At 35.5% G+C, this 10,268-nt stretch overlaps 1 protein-coding gene across 1 annotated transcript in view; it reads left to right on the plus strand.

Moving 5' to 3' along the window:
* SREK1IP1 (SREK1-interacting protein 1) overlaps window positions 1-8,829 on the plus strand; it is a 13,750-nt gene extending 4,921 nt beyond the window's left edge. The window contains exons 2-5 of the mRNA XM_009327286.1: window positions 1,477-1,524; window positions 3,126-3,266; window positions 5,369-5,447; window positions 6,936-8,829. Of these exons, the coding sequence (XP_009325561.1) occupies window positions 1,477-1,524; window positions 3,126-3,266; window positions 5,369-5,447; window positions 6,936-7,125 (458 nt within the window). The 3' untranslated portion in view covers window positions 7,126-8,829. The remainder of the gene's footprint in view (window positions 1-1,476; window positions 1,525-3,125; window positions 3,267-5,368; window positions 5,448-6,935) is intronic.
* The last annotated feature ends 1,439 nt before the right edge of the window (window positions 8,830-10,268 follow it).

Below are 10,268 nucleotides of genomic sequence, written 5' to 3' on the forward strand. Positions count from 1 at the left end.
GGGGAAGACAGTCTGGGTTATTCCTGCCTCGGGCAAAGGCAAACCGATCCATGGGATTGCTTTTGCTCAAGGACTTGGGTGCACTTTGTGGGTGATGCGGTAGGATGGGGAAGTCCGATGTGTACCTCAAGGGGATTTGATTTTGGGTGAGAATAGCCAATTATCTGAATGATATGATGTTAATTGCTATGTAATATTATATGCCATATCAATGGTATTACAATTAATGAAGAATGAACTTTGATGAAACTGAGCGAAGTGCAGTGATGATGGAACCAGAACTGACTTCAGCATGAAACACCGCATACCATCTTCATCTTTCCTGCCCTGAAAGACTATTATGACAGATGGAGCCCAAAGTCACGGACTAAATGCACTCAATGGACATTTTATAGGGATAGCCCATAGACTAAGGGAATGCTATCTGTGTGTATATATATCAAAAGACAGGAAAAGGGGTGGTGATTAATGGGAATGTATTGGAAAGCGTGGGACTTGGGCGTGATGTAGATGGTATAGAATAAGGGGGGTGGATACTGTCCTGGTTTCGGCTGGGATAGAGTTAATTTTCTTCCTAGTAGCTGGTACAGTGCTGTGTTTTGGATTTAGCATGAGAATAATGTTGATAACACACCGATAAGTTTCAGTTGTTGCTAAGTAGTGCTTACACTAGTCAAGGACTTTTCAGCTTCCCATGCTCTACTGACTGAGAAGGCTGGAGGTGCACAAGAAGCTGGGAGGGGGCACAGCCACGAAATTGGCCAAAGGGATATTCCATACTATGTGATGTCATGCTCAGTACATAAACTAGGGAAAAGCTGGCTGGGGGGAGGGGGGTGACCGCTGCTCGGGGACTGGCTGGGCATGGGTTGGTAGGTGGTGAGCAATTGCATTGTGCATCACTTGCTTTGTATATTTTTATTTTTATTAGTATTATTTTATTTTTTTTTATTTCAATTATTAAACTGTTCTTATCTCAACCCATGAGTTTTCTCACTTTTACTCATCCGATTGTCTCTTCCATCCCACCCGGGGCGGGGGGAGAGTGAGCGAGCGGCTGTGTGGTGCTCAGTTGCTGGCAGAGGTTAAACCATGACAACTGGAATGTCAGATAGCTATTACCGTGTTCACACTGTAACTAAACAAATGCATAAGCTTTCAGAGAAGTGCAACAATTATTGAAATTATAATGGAAAGGTGATAATAAATCAAATGAGGATTTGGCAGTAAGTTATGTGAAACTAAATGATCCGCAGCAGTTTATACTAGCCAAATTTGTTCTGGTAGATTACTGTACAGAAAAGTGACCTTAGAAATGCACTGTTTTGCTTTTAAGTTTTTTTAAGAGATCTTAGTGTACTTAATACTCTGAGGAGTGATCACTCCTGTCTGTGTATTGACATTATCAAGCCAGATTTAAAAGAAACTTGAGAGTTCTGTTTAGTAACACGTAACTGATGAAATTTTCTCTTTCAGGTGGAAATAAGGATAACATCAGAGCAGGATGCAAGAAGTGCGGCTACCGTAAGTCTGTAGTGAGCAATATGAAGATACAGTGTTTTCTTCAATTTATGATGTTGGAACTGCCTTTTGAGGAGGGGGGAAAAATAAAAAAGAAGTGTTCTCCCTTGTTGCCCAGACGTTTGTCAGTTTAAATTACCATAATTTTTAAATGTATTTATTTCTTATTCATGCTCTGGCTCCTCACGTCTATTGCTGCTTTTGAAAACCCTTGAGTTTCTCAGAAACAAAAAAAATGTATGCTATTGTATTCATATATACTACATTTGCAATGCAATTACTTGAGAAACTTTGAATTGAAAACATAGTCTTTGATATCTACTGAGATTAGCATTTGTGCTTCTGAGTCTCACTGCAAACTTAGGCAAGCATTTCAGCTCAAGTTTTAAGAGAAAAAATAATTTAAAATCTGTATGATCTTCTTCGCTAAGAAAACATACTTCTTTGTGCATTCTGTATTTCAAGAAACAGTTAACTTTGTTGCCTACAAGTTCTGTAGTTAGTATTTAGCTCATGCTTTGCATTATGCTCTGATCGTATGAGCATGTCTGTGGCTACTCTCCTGATAAATGGAGACAGGTCTTAGAGAAGATTTTAATTTGTTAATCACTAACTCTCATTTTTAGAACGATGGGGGGTGGACACTGTTTTGCAGTGAATTGTGTTGAACTTTTAACAGTGATTTAATCTATCTTTTTTATGAGCATTATGTGGGTTGAAGGGGAAAAAAGCTTGCTTCGTTCTTTCACTGTAGACTTTGTCTCCAACAAATTTTGTCAATGTGTATCTGTATCTTTGTGTATCTGTTCTTCCAAAGGAACATGGATATCAATATAGATTTAGTGCTTCATTTCTACATGCAGTAAGTATCAGAAGCTTTCTGGAAGAGAAGGAAACTTGTAGTGAAATCACACAACCTGTATTTATGTTCCTAAAAGCTCTGTCTTCAAGATGTAGGTACTTTGATATGAAGAAGATGAGTTTATTTCAATTGCTACTTGAATTCCTGTGTCTTTAGCTTAGTTTTTCCCAAACTGTATCTTCAATTTGTTTTATTTCTCTTTATTATTCCAAAAGTTGTATTCAGCACAAGGTTTCTAACTCTGGTCATGATTATTGAGATGTATCTTAGAAAACTAAAAATACTACTCAAGTAGTAGCTTAGTCAGTATTATGTACTGGTTGTTAAAGATTATGTCTCATAAGCAAATAGGATTCTTCTATTTCACTAGAGGAAGACAAAAAGAGTGATATAACACACTTGCTGTAGTTTTTTAAATATTTCACTTCATGCTTTTAGGTCATTTCTTCAGGAAGGATCTGAGACCATTAAAAAATAGAAAGTAAAGGTTGGACAAAATCTTTACATTAACAGAAATAGGAGACAGGTCATAAAGCACTATTAAATGGAATAACATTGCACAAGAATTTGTCAAAATTCTTTGAGGCTTTTTCAAAGTAAGCCTTCTCCCTCCTTTTTCACAGATTGCAGCCTAGCCTTTTTTCACTTCTCAAAACTGAGTAGTGCTAACATGGTTGTTCTTTATTTTCTGACATTTTTTGGTAAATTGTAATTTTTCTTTCTGAATATTTGTTTTGTTCAGCTGGCCATCTGACATTTGAATGTCGAAACTTCCTCCGAGTAGATCCTCAAAGAGATATTGTTTTAGATGTTAGCAGCACTAGCAGTGAAGACAGTGAAGAAGAAGAACTACAGAGATTGCAAGCCATGCGTGAAAAAAAGAGTAAGGTGTTTTGTTTTTTTTTTCTTAAAGAGTAAATTGGTTAATGGTCGTCTGAAGTACTGGAACTCTCATTTTATTCTTTTTGATAACTACTATTACTTCTTTTAGCCTATGCTTTAAAAGTAGGTCTTTTACTTCATGTGTTCAGACTTCAGAGATTTGATACACCTACATCTTTTTTTTTTTAATTATTAATTCCTGTCATAGGAAATTAATAACGTACCCATTTGGAACATCTCAAAAAGGGTTCCTAAACACAAGAGATAAGAAGGCTGTTACTAAGAAGCTGCTTAGGAGAAAATGACATGGATGTTCCGAGTTAATCTTTTGATTATAGCATGTAGTTTAAACATCTTAAAGTTGATAGTAACTCTTAAAACTAATGACAAATTATGACAGCTGAATTTCTCTCCAGTTTCTAAGTAGCGTTTTGACTGGAAGAGCTACTGAATTGAATTTCAACATTCATATTTGGAGAAGTACTGTTCTGTGTTTTGAAGGTCTGAGCATCAACTGTTTGTCAGAGAGAGAATAGATGGCTTATTTAGCAGATACTTGAGTTCATTTGAATTTGGACTCCAAAGAGGCTGTTCCCCTAAGTAAGAAGGGGAGGTTGTTCCACCATAGCATGTTTTAAATGAATGAATGTTCTTCCCCTCTGCCCCTTGAAACATTATGCTTTGTTCTATTGCTCTCGTATTCCAGACTCTACATTCAGTTCCTACTAAAAATGCTATTTAGGAAGGAGAAAGGATAGATAGAACCTTGTAATTTGCTGGAACACTTCAAAAGAAATGGATAGTCTGCTTGTCAGGAGTGCTGAATTGGTACTGCAACAGTTCTGTCTTGGAACAAGTCTTTTTGGAAAAACTTGTCCCCACTTATTATGTACTTTTGGATGTAAGGGGTTTTTTTTGCCCTAAACTGATTGAAGATGGATATCTGCAGGGAAAACAGCTGTTTACTTTATCTTGTAATATCCCTTTTTATTATATATTCTTTCTCAAACTGTGGCTGCTATGTGTACTGTAAGGAGATATGTATCTTCAACTGTCAATAATCTAGGCAGGACTTTGCCATTTTCAAGTGGCCTCATCTTCTCAAGATTTTGCACTGTTTGCAGTTAGATTTTTGCATGGTTTTCTTAAAAAAATACTGTGCTTGTTCACACATTGTTGTTCCTGGTTTTTAATTGCTCCAAAAGCAATTTGCTTTTTGTAACTTATATTGAATTCTTTCAAATTTCTCTCCAGAACATACAGACCAGTAATTTCTATTTGTGGTAGCAAATAAATAATTGCACTGGCACGCAGACTCTATGAAAAGTTATTTGTATGATAGAAATAAGATTAAATGCTCAAAATTAGCTATCTGTTTTAAGGATAAATTGTAAAGCCAGTATTTTCCTGTTAGCTGACATTGTAATGTGTATTTATGTATGTGATTTGCGTTTCAGAGAATTCAGAAATACTTTTTGAAATGGTATAGAAAAGTCTAAGGTCAGAAATTTCATCTAGTGTGATAAAAATATTGCTTGTTAAGTGAAATTTGAAGATGCTATACAATACTATACAGTGTTAGGGCAGGAAACAAACATGACCAGATAAGGGGTGACTCTTCTGCCAATTTTTGTAGACAGTATATTGACAAATTTACCTTAGTTATGGCATAGCTATTTGTGAAGTGTGAAATGAGGATGTGTGAAAGTAATTCAGGTAAGCCTAAGGGAACACTCTTTTTTGTACATTCTAGTTAAATGTTTTCAGACTTTGGCAAGTCTTTTAAAATACAGAAGAACGGATATGAAAACCTAAAGCTGATGTAAACATATAGGAAAAGTCACAACTTTTTACTATGTTTTACAGGCGTTCCTTCATTTTTAGTGCTTAGATCAAAGTCATTAGAATGTAAGTTGTATAAAAAGTTCTGCTACTCTGCAAAATATTTCTGAAATTACTATACGAGAACAGAATTTGGAGGAAGGAAAAGAAAAACTTTTAACAAGAATTTTGTAGTAACTTCACATTGCTATTGAAGCCACTCTTTTAATGCTGATCTTAATTCAGACAAGCGTTTTGTAAACTGTAACTTTTTATCCATAGATTTAAATGAGGAGGAAGAAAAAAAGAAACAAAAAAGAAAAAGCAAAGAAAAAACAAAATTAAAGAGACCAAGAAAAAGGTAATTTTAATTTTGAAACAGAACTTTAAAAATTTTTCTGACGTTTGCGTTGTTTCTCAGAAAACACTGCATCTTTTGATGCAACTTTATTTGCAAGTACATCTTTGGTTTGAAAAGCTTCCTGTTTTCCAGTGAGAACTTGTTTGGTTTTTTTAGTAATGGTAAAGCCACAAGCTTTCTGCTGAGTTAGGACCACAGAAGTCTAGAAAGCTCTATCAAGCTGGAGGGCTGCAGGTCTGAGAAAGCAATGCTCCCTCTGACTATCCAACACTAGGCAAGATGTGGTAGGAAAAGAACAAGGAGTCAGGAGGATTATGGGGTTGGTCCCCAGCTTAGCTCGCATGGAGAAGCCTCCCTGCAGTTCAGAGACCCTAAGATTCCCTGCGTGCACACGTGCTTGTGTAGACACACACACACATGCATACACACGCTCTGAGTAACATGTAGCTATCAAAAGGAAAACTTCTGTAGTTTTACTTAGCTTAGCAGGTGTTGAGTTTTAATGATCCTGTTATTGTAGAATCCTAAAAAAAATGTTACTCCAATTTCAAAGAAAAATGTCATAATACCCAAATTTATTGTGAATCTGAGTTTTGGCCTGATGACTGATTTTTTTAGATGAGACTGTAGGCTGGTTAGTCATTAGGACTGTTGATGAGACAATATCCCAGGAACTGCACCGAGAGCTAGGAAATGTATAATGTATTTGGAGGCCACAATAAGATGTTTTTCAGAAATAAAGAAACAGGATTTAACACTGGTTGTATTGGCATTTTTCCCCTTATTTATGTAGCGTAGCTCTAACTTACACTTACGAAGACAGTAGAAAAGAGTCTGTCTGCTGGCTGTAGTCTTTACATGCAAGTAATTAATAGTTAATCATGTAAACAATAGCACAAAACTGCCCTCTTGAGTGTAATAATCATGACTTTTCTTTTATTGTCATCTTAATTCTTGTATGTGTGTATTCACTCATCACTGCTGGTTAGACCAATATTACCAGCTGCAAGAGCATCCAAATTTGTCATACCTATTTCTCTTAGATTTTTGCATGAAAGAAATACATTAAGATTTGCCTGAAGGCATTTCTGTAGCATCGTTATTGATTATGTGATATTTTAAAAGCTGGAAGCTCTATCTTAATGTCATACTTTCAGTTTTCTGTCAGTCTGTACTCTTAGTCCTTTTCTTATTGAAGGTTGAAAAACACACAAGTTGCCTATTCCATTGTTAATTAATCTGTATTGTAAACATACTGCTTTTCTGGCACAATAGTCTTAATTAGAAAAGTCACTGTTCAGTTGAACATGCAGACTGAGATACCATAAGCTTTCCAGTGGATGCCACTGTACGAATTCTACACCAAATTTGATTTGTGACATTATATAAATACTGAAATTAAAACCCCCACATTATTCTTGTGGGGTAATAATTTTCCTTCTTTAATTGCATATCAATCTGTGTGTATATATATTTTATTTTTACTAGATCTTCCTCATCAAGTGCAGCTGAAGAGGATGGGCCAAAGTCAAAAAAACAAAAATCACACAAAAAAGAAAGGGAAAAGGAAAAAAAGAATAAATCTAAGAAAGGAAAACATCATAAAAAGGAGAAAAAGAAGAGACGAAAGGAAAAAAGTTCGTCTTCTGATAGTTCAGACAGTTCTAGTAGTGACTGAGGTGCTGGCCTATTTTTGTGTTCAATTCTGCAGAGAAGATGATTTTCCTTTCAAATCAAATTTATTTATGCTTTGCAATGCTGTTGTTTTAAAATGAGATAGATATATATTTTTAAGAAATCTATTTGCAAATATCAGTGCTTCAAATTATTAAATGGACCATTTGGAAAAAAATTCACTCTTCTATTTCAAGTTTATTAGTACTAAACCATGCAAGTTTAACTAGTTCTTCAGTCTTATTCTTAGTTCAGTTGTGATTAGTTGTGTTTGGAATCCTTTACACTAGGATATGGTAAACTTCAGTTTGTAAGTCTTTGTGTAGAAAGATTTGGACTTAAATATGCTTAATGTCAGAATGGTTAAATCAAATTTGAAAATTCAAGTGAGATTTTCTATTATGTTATCCTTTAAATAAATGTATGTTTTGCATAACATTTTCTACGTACATACATTAATCAGTAAGTGCAAATATGAAATAGTGTTTGGGTCTGGAGAAGGGAAAGAATGGGCAATGAGAAGCTAAAAGAGATTGCTCCTTCAAAATTATCTTCTAAAATTGATCTAGTCATAGACTGTGAAACACCATTACTCATTCTTTTTTGGCAGGATCACAGTGAGCAAGCTGAAAACAAACAAAAGCGAACAAAAGCTATTAATTTTTCAAAATCCTTTCTTTCTGCCTAGATTTTGTTCTTTTACAATTACAGCCATTTCACTTTTGACACAGATGTAAAGTGCCACTTCCTAACACTAGATGACTGTCCAGCAAGATTGTTTACAAAGTTCTAAGAACCATGTTAATACAGTATGCGGCGATTAATGCCTACACTAACTGAAACAGGAAATTCAAAGACTGACAATTGACAAGAATTGTGAAGCCTCCATTCATTCTAATAAAACTCCCACTGAAAAGTTAAAAAAACAAACAAACAAACAAACCCCTTGTGGCATGTACGCAATCTATCATGTTGAAGTTGGTAGCAAAATTTACCATTTGCTATTGGGAGCAATGTTAAGTATGTCAAAATTGGATTCTGGGGTATCCAATTCGTATCTTGTACTGTGGTAGGGTACGGGTTCAAGACAGACTCATACTTTTTGAGTTGAGCAGATTTTAGGTGTATAATCCTACCCCAGAAATGCCTAAATCTCAAAATGCCTATGTTTACAGCTTCTTGAAAATGCTCTTCCTGTCTGCGGTTTCGTTTCTTTCTGCTTAGACACAGAAATGCTTCCACCTGAGCTGCCTGGCATACAGCTGCAGTGTAAGTCTCACAGGAGTCAAGATATGAGGAAGAGCAACACCTAAGCTTTCTTAACAATAATAACCATCGCCTGTTTTCTCCAGTGGTTTAGAGCATTGAGTCAGTACAAAATGTTTGGAATTTTAAAGGTTACTGCATTTGACCTGGAAGTGAGATACGTAGATCTAACTCTGTCTTTCAAACTTTTATGTCTCAGACCAGTACCCTTACTATTGGGCAGCTTGTGCTGTAGATGCTGTGCTAGGGTACATAAAGATCAAAATACTCATGGAAGCCGCAGAGCAAAGAGAAACGATCTGTAACCTTCTATGTAGGTCTCTCAGTAAAGGATGGCAAAGAGTCCTTGCATCTGCTCTTTTTTCTTACTGGCTTTGGTCCAATCTAATTTTTCATGTCATATATCATGATTTCTGGGATGGGCTTGGATAATATAACTGAAGAAAGACTGGACTCCTTAATTAGCAGATACCTGTGCAAGAATGAGTAATGGTGTTTCACAGTCTATGACTAGATCAATTTTAGAAGATAATTTTGAAGGAGCAATATAAGGAATATTTCTTTCATAAGTACTGATTTAACACATTCTGCCACCCTGTTCATTCTGGTCTCCTTAGCGTTGGTGTGGCTGTTAGAGCTTATTTTTGACTGGGTTAATTCTTTAAGCCAGTCATTCTGTGGAGAGCAACGGGGGAGTTGTGGGCTAGTTAAGCCAGTACTGTTGCCAAAGGAAATATTTAATCAAGCCACAGCTTAAGATAGAACTCAATGTGATTTTTTTCCCCTAAAATGTTCCTTACTTAATGAGATTGGAAAGGTTATTGGAGTTAGGGGAATTCAGAACTCGTATGTAATTCTCCCATGATCTTCTCATGATCTCCCAATGATCCCATGATGCCAACTCTGGGGAATGGGAGTTTGTACCTTATTTGTTTCTTGATGTTTGAAAGCTTCATCTGAAGACAAGGAACTGAAGGGAAATTTTACTGAGCTTTCTACACCAGAATGGCTGAAGAGTTTATTAAACAACCCTTATTAGAGTTAGTATACCTCTATGCGTAAGTATAATTTATCCATCAAACTATATTCAATGACAAATCAGAGAACGGATAGAGGCTTAAAGTTCAGAAAAGCAACTGGTATGTATTTTAGTAGTGTTCCTTATACTTTTGTGTAGTTTCAAATAGCCATTTTAGATTCAAGTTCTAATTGTTGAAATCAAAAGATTACCTATCTAAATGATAGTGCAATTACCTTCCATGTAACATTACAGCAGCTGTTTATGGTAGTTACAATGGTATTTTGTATAAGAGTTTAAGGCATGAATTCCAATGTTTTGCCACTTGTTACTAGCATATGTAGATTTTCATATTGGAAAAAGTATTTTCTAATTTGAACATTTTAAATATCATTATTCTCTCAATTCATGCATTTATGTAACAGAATATCATGTGTCAGCTTATTTCTCAGGCCATATTCCCATTTTATTAACAATGATGTACATTAAAGTCAATAGATTTTGCCACAGAAGTGGTCAAGATTTCACGTATATTAACTGATATATCGAGGAGATGCTGCAATGAACAGTTCTCTGCCAAGTTAATATTTGCTAATCTTTAAAGGTGATATAAAAATAAATAATATTGTTTTTCTTATTTGATTTAGCCATAATTTTAGTGAGTCTGATGTGTTGTAACATGTTTCAGTTGAGTCTCAGCCTGAACCAAAACGCCTACATTGGTTCCAGAAAAAGAATCATAGAATCACGGAATCATTAAAGTTGGAAAAGACCTCTAAGATCATCGAGTCCAACCGTCAACCCAACACCACCATGCCCACTAAACCATGTCCCTAAGCACCTCATCTACACGTCTTCTAAAT

The sequence above is a fragment of the Pygoscelis adeliae genome, unplaced genomic scaffold (assembly GCF_000699105.1).
Source record: "Pygoscelis adeliae isolate BGI_AS28 unplaced genomic scaffold, ASM69910v1 Scaffold26, whole genome shotgun sequence".
NCBI lineage: Eukaryota > Metazoa > Chordata > Aves > Sphenisciformes > Spheniscidae > Pygoscelis > Pygoscelis adeliae.